The 20,733-nt window shown below is 43.7% G+C and overlaps 1 protein-coding gene across 1 annotated transcript in view; it reads left to right on the forward strand.

The window, feature by feature from the left end:
* The first annotated feature begins 11,795 nt into the window (after positions 1–11,795).
* The window catches only part of LOC120025257 (neuroplastin-like), a 38,924-nt gene continuing 29,986 nt past the window's right edge, over positions 11,796–20,733 (forward strand). The window contains exon 1 of the mRNA XM_038969745.1: positions 11,796–12,130. Within this exon, the coding sequence (XP_038825673.1) occupies positions 12,055–12,130 (76 nt within the window). The 5' untranslated portion in view covers positions 11,796–12,054. The remainder of the gene's footprint in view (positions 12,131–20,733) is intronic.

A 20,733-nucleotide genomic window follows, 5' to 3' on the forward strand; every position in this document is an offset into this window, starting at 1 on the left:
AATTATTTGAGAAGGCCATTGTGTATTGGCTTGAATAGAAAAATTTCTTGGGCCACTATACCTATTTTGCCAATTGGACTTGGACCCCTCTGCGACTCGGAACCCTACTAATCCATCACAACTGGTCTATCAACATCACCGCACGAGGAGGCTAAAACATACTTTCCTCCGTCGCGACGTCCCTCTAAGGCCCTTCTGCTAGCTTGCTAGCCCCGGCCTGATAGCTGTCTGAATTGCCGTGTCTCCAGCCAGCCCAACCACTCACTGGACCCCTATGATCACTCGGCTATGCATGCCTCTCCCTAATATCAATATGCCTTGTCAATTACTGTCCTGGTTAGTGATTACTGTCTTATTTCACTGTAGAGCCTCTAGCCCTGCTCAATGTGATAATTCTTTTTTTTTTTTTTAAATCTGTGTTTCCTGGACCGTCTATCTTCCATTTAAAGGGGTATCAACCAGACTCCTTTTCCAATGGCTTCCTCAGGCTGTGACCAGGCTTTAGACATAGTTTCAGGCTTTTATTTTGAAAAATGAGCGACATTTTTCAAAAGTAGTCAGGTGTCCTCTGAATAGTTCCTGCGCGCCAGAGAGGAGCTCCCCATTTTCCTTTTCTCTCTTAATGAATAGGTTATGGTCCGGTTGAAATATTATCGATTATGTTTGTTAAAAACAACCTGAGGATTGATTATAAAAAACATTTGACATGTTTCTACGACCATTACGGATACTTTTTGGAATTTGTCGAACGGAACAAGGCTTTGGTTTTCTGAACATAATGCGCAACCCAAATGGCGTTTTTTTGTGATAAAAGTAATATTTATCGAACAAAAATAACATTTGTTGTGTAACTGGGAGTCTCGTGAGTGCAAACATCCGAAGATTATCAAAGGTAAGCGATTCATTTTATTGCTTTTCTGACTTTCGTGACCAAGCTAACCAAGCTAATATAAGGCTAACTGTTCTAGCATTGATTGCTACACTCACAAAAGCTTGGATGTCTTTCGCTGTAAAGTATATTTTCAAAATCTGACATGATAGATGGATTAACAACAAGCTAAGCTGTGTTTTGGTATATTTCACTTGTGATTGCATGATTATAAATATGTTTAGTAATATTTTTTAATCTGATACGTTTGGGAATTTTCATCTTCCTTTCAGGACCGGAACGAGGCTGTAGTTTTCTCAACATAATGCGCAACCCAAATGGCGTTTTTTTTGTTATAAAAGTAATATTTATCGAACAAAAAGAACATTTATTGTGTAACTGGGAGTCTCGTGAGTGCAAACATCCGAAGATTATCAAAGGTAAGCGATTAATTTTATTGCTTTTCTGACTTTCGTGACCATGCTAATTTGGGGCTAGCTGTTGTAGCATTGATTGATACACTCACAAAAGCTTAAATTTCTTTCGCTGTAAAGCATATTTTCAAAATCTGACACGATAGGTGGATTAACAACAAGCTAAGCTGTGTTTTGGTATATTTCACTTGTGATTGCATGATTATAAATATTTTTAGTAATATTTATGCTTTTGGCGCCCTGCAATTTTAGCGGGTTGTTTAGGAAAGTGATCCCGTAAAAGGGATCCGTAGCGCAGAGAAGTTAAACGTCTCTAGAGACAATATCTCTCCCATCATTACTCGATGCCTAGGTTTACCTCCAATGTACTCACATCCTACCATACCTTTGTCTGTACATTATGCCTTGAATCTATTCTATTGCGCCCAGAAACCTGCTCCTTTTACTCTCTGTTCCAAACGTATTAGACGACCAGTTCTTATAGCCTTTAGCTGTACCCTTATCCTACTCCTCCTCTGTTCCTCTGGTGATGAATAGGAGCTCCACTCCTATTCCCCAGGTGCTCTCATTTGTTGACTTCTGTAACCGTAAAAGCCTTGGTTTCATGCATGTTAACATTAGAAGCCTCCTCCTTAAGTTTGTTTTATTCACTGTTTTAACACACTCTGCCAACCCGGATGTCCTAGCCGTGTCTGAATCCTGGCTTAGGAAGACCACCAAAAACCCTGAAATTTCCATCCCTAACTATAACATTCTCCGACAAGATAGAACTGCCAAAGGGGGCGGTGTTGCAATCTACTGCAGAGATAGCCTGCAGAGTTCTGTCTTACTATCCAGGTCTGTACCAAAACAATTCGAGCTTCTACTTTTAAAAATCGACCTTTCCAGAAACAAGTCTCTCACCGTTGCCGCTTGCTATAGACCACCCTCTGTCCCCAGCTGTGCCCTGGACACCATATGTGAATTGATTGCCCCCCATCTATCTTCAGAGTTTGTGCTGCTAGGTGACCTAAACTGGGACATACTTAACACCCCGGCCATCCTATAATCTAAGCTTGATGCCCTCAATCTCACACAAATTATCAATGAACCCACCAGGTACAACCCCAAATTCGTTAACACGGGCACCCTCATAGATATCATCCAAACCAACTTGCCTTCCAAATACATCTCTGCTGTTTTCAACCAAGATCTCAGCGATCACTGCCTCATTGCCTGCATCCGTAATGGGTCTGCGGTCAAACGACCACCCCTCATCACTGTCAAACGCTCCCTAAAACACTTCAGCGAGCAGGCCTTTCTAATCGACCTGGCCCGGGTATCCTGGAAGGATATTGACCTCATCCCGTCAGTAGAGGATGCCTGGTTATTCTTTAAAAGTGCCTTACTCACCATCTTAAATAAGCATGCCCCACTCAAAAAATGTAGAACCAGGAACAGATATAGCCCTTAGTTCTCTCCAGACCTGACTGCCCATGACCAGCACAAAAACATCCTGTGGCGTTCTGCATTAGCATCGAATAGCCCCCGTGATATGCAACTTTCCAGGGAAGTTAGGAACCAATATACATACACAGGCAGTTAGGAAAGCTAAGGCTATCTTTTTCAAGCAGAGATTTGCTGTAGCACAAACTCAAAAAAGTTCTGGGACACTGTAAAGTCCATGGAGAATAAGAGCACCTCTTCCCAGCTGCCCACTGCACTGAGGCTAGGAAACACTGTCACCACCGATAAATCCACTATAATTGAGAATTTCAATAAGCATTTTTCTACGGCTGGCCATGCTTTCCACCTGGCTCCCTACTCCGGTCAACAGCCCTGCACCCCCCACAGCAACTCGCCCAAGCCTCCCCCATTTCTCCTTCACCCAAATCCAGATAGCTGATGTTCTGAAAGAGCTGAAAAAAATCTGGACCCCTACAAATCAGCCGGGCTAGACAATCTGGACCCAATCTTTATAAAAATGATCTGCCGAAATTGTTGCAACCCCTATTACTAGCCTGTTCAACCTCTCTTTCTTTCTTTCGTATCGTCTGAGATTCCCAAAGATTGGAAAGCTGTCACGCTCATCCCCCTCTTCAAAGGGGCAGACACTCTAGAACCAAACTGCTACAGACCTATATCTATCCTACCCTGCCTTTCTAAGGTCTTCGAAAGCCAAGTTAACAAACAGATTACCGACCATTTCGAATCCCACCGTACCTTCTCCGCTATGCAATCTGGTTTCAGGTCATGGGTGCACCTCAGCCACGCTCAAGGTCCTAAACGATATCATAATCGCCATCGATAAGAGACATTAATGTGCAGTCGTATTCATCGACCTGGCCAAGGCTTTCGACTCTGTCAATCACCACATTCTTATCGGCAGACTCGACAGCCTTCGTTTCTCAAATGATTGCCTCGCCTGGTTCACCAACTACTTCTCTGATAGAGTTCAGTATGTCAAATCGGAGGCCCTGTTGTCCGGACCTCTGGCAGTCTCTATGGGGGTGCCACAGGGTTCAATTCTCGGGCCGACTCTCTTCTCTGTATACATCAATGATGTCACTCTTGCTGCTGGTGATTCTCTGATCCACCTCTACGCAGACGACACCATTCTGTATACCTCTGGCCCTTCTTTGTACACTGTGTTAACTAACCTCCAGACGAGCTTCAATGCCATTACAACTCTCCTTCCGTGGCCTCCAACTGCTCTTAAATGCAAGCTCTTCAACCGATCGCTGCCCGCACCTGCCTGCCCGTCCAGCATCACTACTCTGGACGGTTCTGACTTAGAATATGTGGACAACTACAAATACCTAGGTGTCTGGTTAGACTGTAAACTCTCCTTCCAGACTCACATTAAGCATCTCCAATCCAAAATTAAATCTAGAATCGGCTTCCTATTTCGCAACAAAGCATCCTTCACTCATGCTGCCAAACATACCCTCGTAAAACTGACCATCCTACTGATCCTCGACTTTGGCGATGTCATTTACAAAATAGCCTCCAACACTCTACTCAACAAATTGGATGCAGTCTATCACAGTGCCATCCGTTTTGTCACCAAAGCCCCATATACTGCGACCTGTACACTCTCGTTGGCTGGCCCTCGCTTCATACTCAACGCCAAATCCACTGGCTCCAGGTCATCTACAAGTCTCTGCTAGGTAAAGCCCCGGCGTATCTCAGCTCACTGGTCACCATAGCAGCACCCACCTGTAGCACACGCTCCAGCAGGTATATCTCACTGGTCACCCCCAAAGCCAATTCTTCCTTTGGCCGCCTTTCCTTCCAGTTCTCTGCTGCCAATGACTGGAACGAACTGCAAAAATCACTGAAGCTGGAGATTCATATCTTCCTCACTAGCTTTAAGCACCAGCTGTCAGAGCAGCTCACAGATCACTGCACCTGTACATAGCCCATCTGTAAATAGCCCATCCAACTACCTCATCCCCATACTGTATTTTTTTTATCTTGCTCCTTTTCACCCCAGTATCTCTACTTGCATATTAATCTTCTGCACATCTACCATTCCAGTGTTTCATTGCTATATTGTAATTACTTCGCCACCATGGCCTATTTATTGCCTTACCTCCCTTATCCTACCTCATTTGCACACACTGTATATAGACTTTTTCTTCTGTATTATTGACTGTATGTTTGTTTATTCCATGTGTAACTCTGTGTTGTTGTATGTGTCGAATTGCTTTGCTTTATCTTGGCCAGGTCGCAGTTGTAAATGAGAACTTGTTCTCAACTAGCCTACCTGGTTAAATAAAGGTGAAATAAAATAATATTTAATTGAGAAAGCAAAAATGTAAATACATTATTTACTGGCAAGAGAGATTGATACCACTTATTAGCGTAATGGAACGTTGCCTACTTGACAGTGATGGATAATAGCGTTGTTTAAATACATCTGCAGCCAAAAACATTTCATATCTATTATATTTGATCATATAAATTATGGCATAACTTCTGTTTTGATAGTCAAGCAAAAGTCATAATATTGTATTCTGCATGTGTTACAGTACTGTACAAAAGCCTGAGCTTTTTTCATTAAATAAATAATTTATTTAATAACAACTGCATTGTACAAACAGACCAGTTGTTACATTTTAATTTGTCCCTGGTTAAACCTAATATCCAGTATTACACATGAGACGACACATAACATGACTCCTTTTCAACAGTGCTACATGTACATATTCTGCTTAGTATGAGAGATATCCTTTTTCTCTGAATAATGTCAACTACTGTATGTAGTTTAGCTGGGCCTGGGTTTAGGCCTGGAAGTCAGTGGTCTGGGAGTGATGGGATGGGCCTCACAACAGAATGAGAAGGCCAGTCCAGAGAGGTACACCTCCCAGCCAGGGTAAAGACCAGTCCTTTAGTACACTGCTCAAAAAAATAAAGGGAACACTTAAACAACACAATGTAACTCCAAGTCAATCACACTTCTGTGAAATCAAACTGTCCACTTAGGAAGCAACACTGATTGACAATAAATTTCACATGCTGTTGTGCAAATGGAATAGACAAAAGGTGGAAATTATAGGCAATTAGCAAGACACCCCCAATAAAGGAGTGATTCTGCAGGTGGTGACCACAGACCACTTCTCAGTTCCTATGCTTCCTGGCTGATGTTTTGGTCACTTTTGAATGCTGGCGGTGCTCTCACTCTAGTGGTAGCATGAGACGGAGTCTACAACCCACACAAGTGGCTCAGGTAGTGCAGCTCATCCAGGATGGCACATCAATGCGAGCTGTGGCAAGAAGGTTTGGTGTGTCTGTCAGCGTAGTGTCCAGAGCATGGAGGCGCTACCAGGAGACAGGCCAGTACATCAGGAGACGTGGAGGAGGCCGTAGGAGGGCAACAACCCAGCAGCAGGACCGCTACCTCCGCCTTTGTGCAAGGGGGAGCACTGCCAGAGCCCTGCAAAATGACCTCCAGCAGGCCACAAATGTGCATGTGTCTGCTCAAACGGTCAGAAACAGACTCCATGAGGGTGGTATGAGGGCCCGACGTCCACAGGTGGGGGTTGTGCTTACAGCCCAACACCGTGCAGGACGTTTGGCATTTGCCAGAGAACACCAAGATTGGCAAATTCGCCACTGGCGCCCTGTGCTCTTCACAGATGAAAGCAGGTTCACACTGAGCACATGAGCACATGTGACAGACGTGACAGAGTCTGGAGACGCCGTGGAGAACGTTCTGCTGCCTGCAACATCCTCCAGCATGACCGGTTTGGCGGTGGGTCAGTCATGGTGTGGGGTGGCATTTCTTTGTGGAGCCGCACAGCCCTCCATGTGCTCGCCAGAGGTAGCCTGACTGCCATTAGGTACCGAGATGAGATCCTCAGACCCCTTGTGAGACCATATGCTGACACAAGCACATTTGTAGCCTGCTGGAGGTCATTTTGCAGGGCTCTGGCAGTGCTACTCCTTGCACAAAGGCGGAGGTAGCGGTCCTGCTGCTGGGTTGTTGCCCTCCTACGGCCTCCTCCACGTCTCCTGATGTACTGGCCTGTCTCCTGGTAGCGCCTCCATGCTCTGGACACTACGCTGACAGACACAGCAAACCTTCTTGCCACAGCTCGCATTGATGTGCCATCCTGGATGAGCTGCACTACCTGAGCCACTTGTGTGGGTTGTAGACTCCGTCTCATGCTACCACTAGAGTGAGAGCACCGCCAGCATTCAAAAGTGACCAAAACATCAGCCAGGAAGCATAGGAACTGAGAAGTGGTCTGTGGTCACCACCTGCAGAATCACTCCTTTATTGGGGGTGTCTTGCTAATTGCCTATAATTTCCACCTTTTGTCTATTCCATTTGCACAACAGCATGTGAAATTTATTGTCAATCAGTGTTGCTTCCTAAGTGGACAGTTTGATTTCACAGAAGTGTGATTGACTTGGAGTTACATTGTGTTGTTTAAGTGTTCCCTTTATTTTTTTGAGCAGTGTATATACCTGCAGATGGCCAGAATGGGAAAACATAGGAAGTGAAGTGCAGCGTAGCCCAGCCAGCTGCAATATGGCTGTCAGATACAGTACCAGACACCATTTTGGATACACCTACTCATTCAAGGGTTTTTCTTTATTTTATTTTTTACTATTTTCTACATTGTAGAATAATAGCGAAGACATCAAAACTATGAAATAACACATATGGAATCATGTAGTAACCAAAAAGTGTTAAACAAATCCAAATATATTTTAGATTCTTCAAAGTAGCCACCCTTTGCCTTGATGACAGCTTTGCACACTCTTGGCATTCTCTCAACCAGCTTCACCTGGAATGCTTTTCCAACAGTCTTTAATAAGGAGTTCCCACATATGCTAAGCACTTGTTGGCTGCTTTTCCTTCACTCTGCAGTCTAACTCATCCCAAACCATCTCAATTGGGTTGAGGTCGGGTGATTGTGGAGGCCAGGTCATCTGATGCAGCACTCCATCACTCTCCTTCTTGGTCAAATAGCCCTTACACAGCCTGGAGGTGTGTTGGGTCATTGTCCTGTTGAAAAACAAATTATAGTCCCACTAAGCGCAAACCAGATGGGATGGTGTATCGCTGCAGAATGCTGTGATAGCCATGCTGGTTAATTGTGCCTTGAATTCTAAATAAATCACAGACAGTGTCACAAGCAAAGCACCCCCACACCATCACACCTCTTCCTCCATGCCTTACGGTGGGAACCACACATGCGGAGATCATCCGTTCACTCACTCTGCATCTCACAAAGAAATGGCGGTTGGAACCAAAAATCTCAAATTTGGACCAAAGGACAAAGGACATTCAGACCAAAGGACAGATTTCCAGCAGTCAGTCTCCTCTGAACAGTTGATGTTGAGATGTGTCTGTTACTTGAACTCTGTGAAGCATTTATTTGGGCTGCAATTTCTGAGGCTGGTAACTCTAATGAACTTATCCTCTGCAGCAGAGGTAACTCTGGGTCTTCCTTTCATGTGGCGGTCCTCGTGAGAGCCAGTTTCATCATAGCACTTGATGGTTTTTGCGACTGCACTTGAAGAAACTTTTCCGGATTGACTGACCTTCATCTCTTAAAGTAATGATGGACTGTCGTTTCTCTTTGCCTTTTGAGCTGTTCTTGCCATAATAGGGCTATCTTCTGTATACCACCCTTACCTTGTCAAAACACAACTGATTGGCTCAAATGCATTAAGAAGGAAAGAAATTCCACAAATGAACTTTAAACAAGGCACACCTGTTAATTGAAATGCATCCCAGGTGACTACCTCATGAAACTGGTTGAGAGAATGCCAAGAGTGTGCAAAGCTGTCATCAAGGCAAACGGTGGCTACTTATATTTTGAATATATTTTGATTTGTTTAACACTTTTTTGGTTACTACATGATTCCATATGTGTTATTTCATAATTTTGATATCTTCACTATTATTTTACAATGTAGAAAATAGTAAAAATTAAGAAAAACCCTTGAATGAGTAGGTGTGTCCAAACTTTTGACTGGTACTGTACATTCTATTTGACCTAGAACTGGGTCTGAAATTAGTCAAAATATGTCTTATGTAGAAAATATACATGAGGTACTGACATCATGAGGCAACACATTAGAACTGGCTCAACCAGTTAGTATAAAATTGTCTGCATGACTGTATAAACGTATATTTCATTGAAGGCAGGTCCATGACATGAGAGTGTGTAAGTGGATCCCCACTGTTGCTGGGCCAAATGCGGTTGATGATAATGAAAGAAAAGGCTGCACATGGTATACACGTATGTTGCTCTCATGTACATTCCATGGGTGCAGCATGCAACCATGTGTGGGCTTTTCTGTCATTAGTTTCATGAAATGCAGAAACTCTCTGAATGATGGGGTCATTGAAAATGCAAAAGGTAAATCCCAAAAATGGTAAAAGAAATCCCCTCCAAAATCCTTATTTACAAATAGAAAGAGTACTTTCAAACGAAGCTCTCAATTCAGGTAATTTACAAAGTCTCTACACAAGGCATGGGTTATGGCAAGGGCCTCAGAGCCATCAGCGGGCAGGCCAGCCAGGTGGGGGGGGGGGGGGGGGGGAAGAGAGCCTGTCCTCTCACGTCATCCTGGTTCTCAGAGAGCTCATCCTGAGCATGGTGAGCTCCGCTACGTCTGCATCCTGCACCTCAGACTCCTGCTGGCAGCTCTCTCTGATCACATACACTATGAGTCCCACACAGATGATTATGAGAAGAAATATACCTATAACCTGATATACCAGGGGGCAGAAATAAAGATTGAATAAGGTGAATAACATCCTAAATGAGACTGCAATGCATAGACTAGACATCTATGTCATTGATAACACACAACTCCATCACCCCACATAAGTAGAGCGCTTTGTAACAGGTAAGAGCTGTGTAGTAACATGAGGAGTGTTTCCGAGTACGAGTGCTGACTTAGGATCAGTTTAGCCTTTTAGATCTTAATGAATAAGATTACATGGACGGGGGGGGACCTGATTCTAGATCAGCACTCCCTCTCTGAATCGCTTGATACATATGGCCCCTAGCTCCTCATTCCACCTCATATAATGAAACATATGCATGTAACAATGTAGTGATATGCATGAAATGAAACTCACCTGAGACACAACAAATAGCTGCTGTGAGCGGAGCATTAGTTCTTGCGGTGTGACATCTCCCTGACTAGTTGGCTCACACCATTTCTGCGGTGCTGCTTTATCAACTATGACAAATCTGCCCTTCCAGTCTGTCATTGCACAAGCAAAGTACTGGCCATCGAGGAACAACAAGATCAGCCACACGATTGCAGGAACAAAACTGGAAAAAGACAAAGTCTTCCGGCACCACGTATCGCACCTGCATCCTTGAATGATCAGCATCAACGTGAAGGACATGACAGCAGGAATGATGAAGAAGGCAGATGAAAACACTCCGTTCCATTTAGGATTGCAAGGACACTCAAACTCCAGCTCCACCAGCTTCTCTAGTCCCATGAGGATAAATCCAAAAGCCACATTTGAGACCAGAGGACTGTTGCTAAGTTCATTTTTCAGTCTGGTAAGCCATTGTTGTCTACTATCCATACTAAATAGACCAAGAAATGAGAGTAGTAGAGGTAAAAAGCCCAACAGAGGGTGTACCGTTGTGAATACATTGGCAACAGTTAAGTGATGCGTGATTAACAGTTCTAGGGGTAAGTTTTTCCCTCGGGCAAAATGCCACACTTCTTCTCTCATTGGTTTTGAACAAAGGAGGGTGTGTCATCAGCTCTGACCTTTCCCTAGCTGATTGGCTGGTGGGGGGTTTCAGATGGGGTTACATTTTAAACGTACTCTTCCACAGATAAACTAGAGGGAGGAGAGTAAAGTGGAGGGAAGTCCAGTTTGTTCTGCCATTGGGTGAGAAGACCAGCCATTTACAATACTTCCTCTAGCACACAAATACTCACAGTGCAATGGCCAGTGGATACTGTAGTGCGGCAGCAGTTGGCAGTAACTTTGGAATCAATTTCTCAGATACATTTGGCCACAGAATCCGATTGTGGACAGTACTACTTAAAAAGTGTCCCTCAAATAGATATTACATGTGTACTGTATACACACTGACTGAATGGGTTGCCATAGTCTGGCCTTTCATTTATCATAGTGTGTTTTCCACTTGTTTACAAAAAATCATTAATATATACCCATTAAGTATATTGATTTCCCCACTGCTAATGTTCACACAACACAATATACCCAGTATGATTCAGCTGAATTCTGGCTTCTATAATGAACCACCAGATGTCACCCATGTAACACCACTGCACAGCTCTAGAATACAGGGATTACAGGGAGGCCATGTTAGTTAGGGTCTGTCTGATTGATACACAGTCCAGTCCAGTAACCTGGATTCACTGTATCCTGGGTTATGTCTTCTGGTGAAATTAGCTGCTATGTTTGGTTCATGGCAGGATTGTTACCACCCAGTGACCTGTTTCAGTATTATGATGGGGCATGGCATTTGGGAAGATTAAACCACAGCCTATAATTACTTACCCGCGGGCAGGTGGCACATTGATGATTTACCGGAATTCCTTGCAATTATCCGTGTCTCTATAATTGTCATTGGTCAAGAGGTCTACTTAGAGATAAACCACCTAAAGTGGCCACTTTATTTCTCTCTGTGTGCGTGTGTGTGTTTGCGCGCTCGCGTTGGTGGTTGCTCGCGTTTGTGGACGTACGTCTTGCGATCAAGCTTTCCTGCGCAACATTTCGATGCTAAGATTCCATATGTCGATAGACTGTCTGTCAATAAAAACGATTGACTCAATAAATGTGCAGAGAAAATCAAATTGATATAGGCAATAATTGGCGCATGTTCAGAATGACTGTTTGTAAAATGTACACTTTTATTTTGGGCTCTAAAGCGCCTCGTTTCTATGATCGCCAATGCGCATCGGTCTGCGCATCTCTGATCCTTCGGAACTACAACCGTGGACGCTCGCACTGACATCGAAAGACCTCCTCCGCAATCCGATGAAGGAGGCTCCGTTTATGGCCCTACTACATCGGCATCCCTGACGGAGCTATCGGCCTGTCCCGGACCATTCCTTGCTGCCTTCATTTCGTTATTTTTCCGGAGGACTTTATCTTTATAGCCTTCGTAGATCATTCTAAAGAACTCCGCATCCACTCTGCTATGCACCTTTAGACCAGATCTATAATTCCCGCGATCAATATCTTATCTCCCACAATCGCCTTATCTAGTCCCTGCCTGGTCCTCTCATCGAAACCCAAGAATGCAGCCCAATGCAGTAATGTTGGCTGTGGTCCTTTTTGGAAACTTGATGCTGCATTACGTCTTGGCTCAAAACGGTAAGAATGAAGATGTGACCATGCCCGGGATTGTACACAATCGCAGTCAGACACAGTGTCTTGCTAATTGTTCCAATGAGGAGCCTACTGTGACTCGAGAACATGTATTTTATTACGATTTGAGGAAGGGGGCGTCTGTCATTTGATATAATGTCAAATATGAGGGCCATGGGCGCATTTACGCATAGCAATAAAGTGTTTATTTAGAACACATTTGTTTACATAACTCTGTTCACAGTATTTAGGGTGCTCATATTTTTTACGACCATTTCCCTACGCACACTATTCTCATTTTTATAGTGTAAGGAAATGGATTGAAACTAGATAAATATGCTATTGAAAACCAGAGCATAAATATGTTACTGTAAACCAGAGCATCGTTGTGATTGCTTGGTGTTTCCTAATATAAGCTGTATTAGATATTTCGTTCTGTTTGGAGTTAGTATTATATTATTATTATTTGATGGATACATTGGAAATCCTTAGTCTCCACGAAGTCAGCTGGGTTTTAATGATTTGTCTTCATTGATAAATAGATTACTGAATACACAGATTGTTGACACTATTTGATTGTAGCATATTTTAGTGTTTGGGATGTAAGTATTGTTATGCTGTGAAGAAGAGCAGCGTAATGCATTCCTAGCATAATGGAGTGGACTGTTGAAGAACCTGCCAAACAGTCTTCACGATTCAGGACTGTTAAGCCCATAGTCTCTCTCTGGCTAAAACACAACAAACAAATCATCGGGCTTTCATATTAAAGAGGTCAACGTTCCACTTGATGTGTGTGTGTGTGTGCCTGTGTGTGTGTGTGTGTCATTTCTACATCTCATGTGAATTAATAGGCAGCCATTGTCATTGATATCATTTTTAGTGACAGTGTTGATATTTGGAAAGGGCATTACTCGTTTTCTGCCCTCAAAATTCAATCTGCCTTATTGTGAACAGCATCTTTGGTTTCCTGGAAATATTTAGACCCATTAGTTTCTCTCTGTGTGTCAGTGGAGTTGAGATTCTATTACATCATTGAGGCTTCTGAATCCCACTGTGGGCTCAAAGCAGAGTGTTGATAACCTCAAAACATATACACAACTTCCAACAAAACACATTTGGAGTATCTGTGTGTAGCCTACATGTTTGAAGGTTATAATATCTTGTTCCACAATATGATGGATAACCTTTCAAATGATTATCACCAATTTGTTTCCACATTTTGTTGAATTCAATTGTCTCTCCATGGGCCATCCAAGTTTATTTCTTTCAGTCTTTGATGAACACACAGTCACAAGGGGCAGGATTGAGGGAAGCATAATTTGCTTGACATGAAGGATGTCTGAGCCTCCTCATCATTGCGTGCTAAGGGTTGCCTTCCCTGACATGCCCCTGATGGATGGCCAATCCCAGTGAACCACTTCTGCCACCCAGAGGGGGCACACCAATCAGAGGCAGCCTCTACACAAAACACATGTTCTCAGAGCTGAGCTACTACTAGCTATTGGTATATTTTATGACAATAATTGTTTCAATGACGAAACTTGCAATTTTGGATCGTGTTATAGGCCTATAGAAAGCTAATAAAAATGCACTAGTCTATTCCTGCTAGCACTGACTTTGCTGATAACTACTTTGTTGAGGGAAAATCAACTTGCTATGATTGTGATATGTTGTTGTTTCACCTAACTATTTTAAGATGAATGCACAAATGTAAGTCGCTCCGGATAAGAGCATCTGCTAAAGGACTGTTAGCACTGAGAACACAGAAAGATTGTAATATGAAGTTGTACAGCAATAGGCGGCAGGTAACCTAGTGGTTAGAGCGTTGGACTTGTAACCCAAAGGTTGCAAGATCGAATCCCCAAGCTGACAAGGTAAAAATCTGTCGTTCTGCCCCTGAATAAGGCAGTTAACCCACTGTTCCTAGGCCGTCATTGAAAATACGAATTTGTTCTTAACTGACTTGCCTAGTAAAATAAATAAAATAGTCACTCAAAGCAGAATAGAGAAATCCATCATTGGCTCTACTATTCTCACTACCAGGGTTGGTGTCAATTCCATTTAAATTTAGGAAGTAAACTGAAATTCCAAATCTAATTTCAATACTATTTTATGCTTCTCTATGAGAAAAACATTTGAATTTCAGTTTGAATCTTGAATTGACTTTGTTGAAATGGAATTGACACCAACCCTGCTTACTACTAGTGTACAATGAGTGTACCAAACATTAGGAATACCTTCCTAATATTGAGTTGCACCGCCTTTTGCCCTCAGAACAGCCTCAATTCGTTGGGGTATGGACTCTATAAGGTTCTACATTTTTCCACAGGGATGCTGGCCCATGTTGACACCAATGCTTCCCACAGTTGTGTCAAGTTGGCTGGATGTCCTTTGGGTGGTGGACCATTCTTGATACACACGGGAAATTATTGAGCGTGAAAATCCCAGTAGCATTGCAGTTATTGGACACTCAAACCGGTGCACCTGGAACCTAATACCATACCCCGTTCAAAGGCACTTAAATATTTTGTCTTGCCCATTCATCCTCTGAATGGCACACAGACAATCCATGTCTCAAATGTCTCAAAGCTTAAAAATCCTTCTTTAATCTGTCTCCTCCCCTTCATCTACACTGATTGAAGTAGATATAACAAGTGACATCAATAAGGGATCATAGCTTTCACCTGGATTCACCTGGTCAGTCTGTCATGGAAAGAGCAGGTGTTCCTAATGTTTTGTACACTCAGTGTACATTCATTAATTGATCTGGTGGATGAATTATGTGTCTATGAGGACACACTTTGATGGTCCCCATCCACAAAGTCAGATCTACGCCCTCTATTGTTTGGTAAAGCCCAAGTGAAGGCATTCCAGTCTTTGCCCAGTGTTAGTGCCCACTCCCTGGGTCCCATAGCGCACAGGGCTCCCTCCACCATGGGCTCTGCTGAGACTCCCGGGAGCTGTGGGAGACAGACTGGTGCTACCTTGTCACTCTGTGTTGTTTTCTCGAGCATCACTGTAACTGGTGAAGACTGATACAACTCCTTTCTTTATTAGCCTACTGATGTATTACAGTTTATTAAAGTGATGTCGGGCTTTAGACACTAGTGAGATACAGTTCTGTAGCTAGATACTGTAACACATTAATGAGGCTGTTATATAAATACAGTAATCATATTTTAATGGATGGTATACTGATGCTATTTGGTCGCACAAATATGGGTATACCCTCCAAACAAATGAATTCATATTTCACAGTCTGGATTTAGTGTGAGTGATGTAACGTGGCAGGCTTCACTATGTCACGTTTGATTTCCTCAGCAATATTTCAGATTCGGGGCAATGGCTTGTAAAGAAGTGTAATTATAAGGGCAGGGGATTTAATCACAGTACAGTATGTGTGAAGCAGTGGAGGGAGCTGAGCTGAGACCATTATACCTCTATATGCTTGGGGAGCCTGAGCAACCATAGATGGCTGAGATTCAGCAACAGATATCTGGAGGACTGCAAATAGCATTGGTCCATTCTGCTGCCAGTCGCTATTTATAGAGCGGAGACACAGCACCCTGAGCACAGAGAACTGTGGCTTTAACGTCCTTTTGCGAAAGTGAGTCCATTAACTCTTAATGGATAGCAGCATCCCAAGCAGCTGCTTGGCTCTGTGAAGACTCACTAGATGCATGTGAACCATTTAAGCTCTTAAAGGGCCTCGTTCTTTTATGCATGAGGAATATGAAGAGGGGTTCTCTCCTGTCTCTAACCTGAAGATGCTGCTTATGGCAATGCACCATGGATAATCTCCCCCTATGAACAATTGAACAGCCACAACAGCCGTAATCATGTTCAGGACATTTGTGTGTATAATATCTTATTTTTGAGTTGACATAGACTACAGACCACAATGTAAATTCCTTTGATGTGAGTTACCAATAGAAACATAAACCAACTCAAGCATCAGCTCAATGCTGCTCTAAATGCATCTGTTATTTTTCTATAAGATAGAGCTACGACCTCTCATCATTTCTTCATGTAGTACAGTATTAGTAGGTTTGTGTGGCTCAAAGCCACAGACAGATAGTTTATCGACACAGTCCCAGTTTCTATCACGAAACACGTTTCATGATCAAATCCCCTGAATCAGGGCCAGGCAACATTATAAAAAGAAATCTAAAATGGCATCTCTCTTACAATTAATAAGGGATTCAATTAACGTAACTGCAAGGTACAGAGTAGCTTGGTAATTGTGAGGTAATTAATTGTAAGTCCATGCTGTATCCCTGCCCATGTTCTGAGTAGCAGAGGACACATCTGTGAGACCGGAAAATGTGCTGTGGGACGTAAGCCAGTTCTTCCACTGAGTCACACTAGCCCACTGTGAAACATGATACATACTGCACCGATGGCAACAGCATCAGGCACCCCACAGCCTCCAACACAGTACACACAGTACACACCAGACACACTGTAGCTACTGATGATGATACCCAAATGGAAGATGCTGGACGGAATTTTAAACAAAATGGAGACTTAATGTTGATATGTGGTTGTGTGGAATATTCGTTCTGGGAGATTTGTTTGTGGTTACAATATGTGTTGTCACAGTGTGTCCAGTGAAGAAAACACCTAATTTGATAGTCGTTGTCACAAACTGTTATGGTGACATGGATGAGTGTCAGCTAGTCCTGTGGCATATGGTATCTTAACCATGCTAGCTTTGCACAGTGACAGAGGGCCCGGGTTGTCTGTCATCTTGACCTCTGAAAGGGTTAATCGGGGAGCAATGTTTGCTGGTTGAGGGGGATAAGCCTATTTCAACCGGGGATGGGGGGGATTTAACTCTCATGAAAGCGGTGGCTCCCCTCTATGACCTGAATGGCTGTCCCTGAGTAGTTACAGTAAGATGGCAGAAGTCACCTCCTCCCTCTCATCTCAGCTGCTGTTGCTAACTGCCATTTATCCACAACACCACTCTAATGCATGCAGGCATCAAGGTTTATTGTTGATTTGTTCAAACGAATGAGGAAATCTATAGCCGCCCACCCATCGATGTGTTAAGAGCAGCTCAGAAACAGATACATCATCCTTCAACCCACAGCAGTGACTCATTTACAACTGTCAGAGCAGGAGGATTTGTGAAACCTTGGGCAATCGGCCAAGTGTAACACCTCTTAACCAGATGCTGGAAGCCAGCTAAGTTGGCTCTCCTACAAAAGTCAGATATATTGGCCAAGACAATGGAGCATCACACCACAGTACACTGATACTACAGCTACAGTGCCTTGCAAAAGTATTTATCCCCCTTTGCGTTTGTCCTATTTTGTTGCATTACAACCTGTAATTTAAATTGATCTTTCATTGGATTTCATGTGGATTTGAAATTGGTGAAGTGATATGAAAAAAAATAACTTGTTTCTAAAAAAATAAAATCATGGAAAAGTGGTGCGTGCATATGTATTCACCCCCTTTGCTATGAAGCCCCTAAATAAGATCTGGTGCAACAAATTACCTTCAGAAGTCACATTATTAGTTAAATAAAGTCAACCTGTGTGCAATCTAAGTGTCACATGATCTGTCACATTATCTCAGAATATATACACACACCTGTTCTGAAAGGCCCCAGAGACTGCAACACCACCAAGCAAGCGGCACCATGAAGACCAAGGAGCTCTCCAAACAGGTCAGGGACAAAGTTGTGGAGAAGTACAGATCAGGGTTGGGTTATAAAAAAAGATCCAAAACTTTGAACATCCCACGGTGCACCATTAAATCCATTATTAAAAAATGGAAAGAATATGACACCACAACAAACCTGCCAAGAGAGGGTCGCCCACCAAAACTCACGGACCAGGCATGGAGAGCATTAGTCAGAGCGGCAACAAAGAGACCAAATATAACCCTGAAGGAGCTGCAAAGATCCACAGCGGAGATTGGAGTATCTGTCCATAGGACCACTTTTTAAACCGTACACTCCACAGAGCAAGGCTTTACGGAAGAGTGGTCAGAAAAAAGCCATTGCTTAAAGAAAAAAATAAGCAAACACATTTGGTGTTCGCTAAAAGGCATGTGGGAGACTCCCCAAACATATGGAAGAAGGTACTCTGGTCAGATGAGACTAAAATTGAGCTTTTTGGCCATCAAGGAAAACGCTATGTCTGGCGCAAACCCAACACCTCTCATCACCCCAAGAATACCATCCTCACAGTGAAGCATACTGTGGGGATGTTTTCATCGGCAGGGACTGGGAATCTGGTCAGAATTGAAGGAATGATGGATGGCGCTAAATACAGGGAAATTCTTGAGGGAAACCTGTTTCAGTCTTCCAGAGATTTGAGACTGGGACAGAGGTTCACCTTCCAGCAGGACAATGACCCTAAGCATACTGCTAAAGCAACACTCAAGTGGTTTAAGGGGAAACATTTAAATGTCTTGGAATGGCCTTGTCAAAGCCCAGACCTCAATCCAACTTAGAATCTGTGGTATGACTTAAAGATTGATGTACACCAGCGGAACACATCCAACTTGAAGGAGCTGGAGCAGTGTTGCCTTGAAGAATGGGCAAAAATCCCAGTGGTTAGATGTGCCAAGCTTTAGAGACATACCCCAAGAGACTTGCAGCTGTAATTTCTGCAAAGGGTGTCTCTACAAAGTATTGAGTTAGGGGGGTGAATATTTATGGACGCTCAAGTTTTTTTGACTTATTTCTTGTTTGTTTCACAATAAAAATATTTTGCATATTTTGCAAGTGGTAGGCATGTTGTGTAAATCAAATGATACACACCCCACAAAAATCTATTTTAATTCCAGGTTGTAAGGCAACAAAATAGGAAAAATACTAGTACACAGAGGTGATACTCATATCTCCATTCCCAAACATAAATAAATGCCCTGCACGTAGCCAGTGCAGTGGCCCTTGGGGTTATCGAGCTGCGGTCTGTCTGTGTTGCGGGACTGGGAGGCAGGTTACAGGCGGTTGACTCAGAGCCACTGCCTGCCTGCCTGGTGATGTGTGCTCTGCAGTCCTCAGGGGAGAGAGCTCCCCAACTCACTCAGTAGGCCGAGCACATGTGTAATGGGCCACCACACAGACTCAGAGGGGATCTATTCACCACAGTATACTCTATATGATGCTATATGACATTATAATGAAGTGCCTCGCAGAATAAACAGAGATTAATGGATGCTTGTGACTCAGTCTGTGCTGTATATGAATCCCTCCTCATATGGTATAATTTCATTCACATCACTTATGTAATTGTGGTAGTATCCCTTTAGCAACATTACAGGCTACTCTCTTCTATGACAATCTCCTTGTCCTCTTCACTTTCTGTTGCCCTCCAAAAGAGTTGAGGATGAGAGGCCGGTCCAGTTCTTTGATCTCAGCGGATGCTTTAGTTCAGAGGCAACCTGAGCAGAGTCAGTGGGCGTCCAGGCTGGGCTTTACCCTCTGTGATGATGGGGGGTGGAGGCTGAAGCTAGATGGTCCCAGATGTTTCAGGAGAAAGACACAAGCACTAATTACTCTGCATGTATCTGGGCTTCAGGCAAGATGGCACAAGGTCTGTTTAGGCTCTGGTCTGTGTAAATCAGGCCAGGCTGGATCATGTCCACGGCCAAATCATTTACCCTTTTCCTATTGCCTTATTATTTACAGCTGCCTGTGACTCACTTCTAACTGTTGCTGCCAGGGTATGGTACGGTATGATCCCCACCCATGTATTGTTCCGTCTCTGGAATATCTTTCTCTGGGTGGACCAGACCAAAGAGTATTTGGCTTCAGTTGTGTACAGAACATACTGTCTCTAGCTGTGGAAACACAGTGGTGTTTGACCTAAAATGGAAAATGATAGCCTACAGTATAAACTCAGTCTCTTGGTTACAAACTGATACAGCACAGTACATTATTTTCCCAACCAAAACGCTAAGTATCTAGGTTATATTGCAATAATGAAATGTTAGGCACAGCTCATTTGAACCCAGTACTGACAGCTATGCGTAGGTGCCTAGTAACCTCCCCCCACTAGTAACCTCCCCCCACTAGGCAGCTAGTAACCTCCCCCCCACTAGGCAGCTAGTAACCTCCCCCCACTAGTAACCTCCCCCCACTAGGCAGATAGTAACCTCCCCCCACTAGTAACCTCCCCCCACTAGGCAGCTAGTAACCTCACCCCACTAGGCAGCTAGTAACCTCCCCCCACTAGGCAGCTAGTAACCTCCCCCCACAAGTAATCTCCCCCCACTAGGCAGCTAGTAACCTCCCCCCACTAGTAACCTCCCCCCACTAGGCAGCTAGTAACCTCCCCCCACTAGGCAGCTAGTAACCTCCCCCCACTAGGCAGCTAGTAACCTCCCCCCACTAGGCAGCTAGTAACCTCCTCCCACTAGTAACCTCCCCCCACTAGGCAGTTTATCTGCTCATGTGCTGATGATACAGTACATTACTGTTGAGCAGGTAGGTTGGGCTGTTCTGGGAGGGCCTGTAATCTGTTGTAGTAAGACACACGACTATAGCGCCACAGAGAGACCGCCTGCTCTGCTATCTCTTCCTGTCTCTCTCGTCTTCAGCATAGTCAGAGTTAGGGTTAGGGGGAGGACACATGGCGTAGAACAGG

Source organism: Salvelinus namaycush, chromosome 30 (assembly GCF_016432855.1).
Source record: "Salvelinus namaycush isolate Seneca chromosome 30, SaNama_1.0, whole genome shotgun sequence".
NCBI classification, from domain to species: domain Eukaryota; kingdom Metazoa; phylum Chordata; class Actinopteri; order Salmoniformes; family Salmonidae; genus Salvelinus; species Salvelinus namaycush.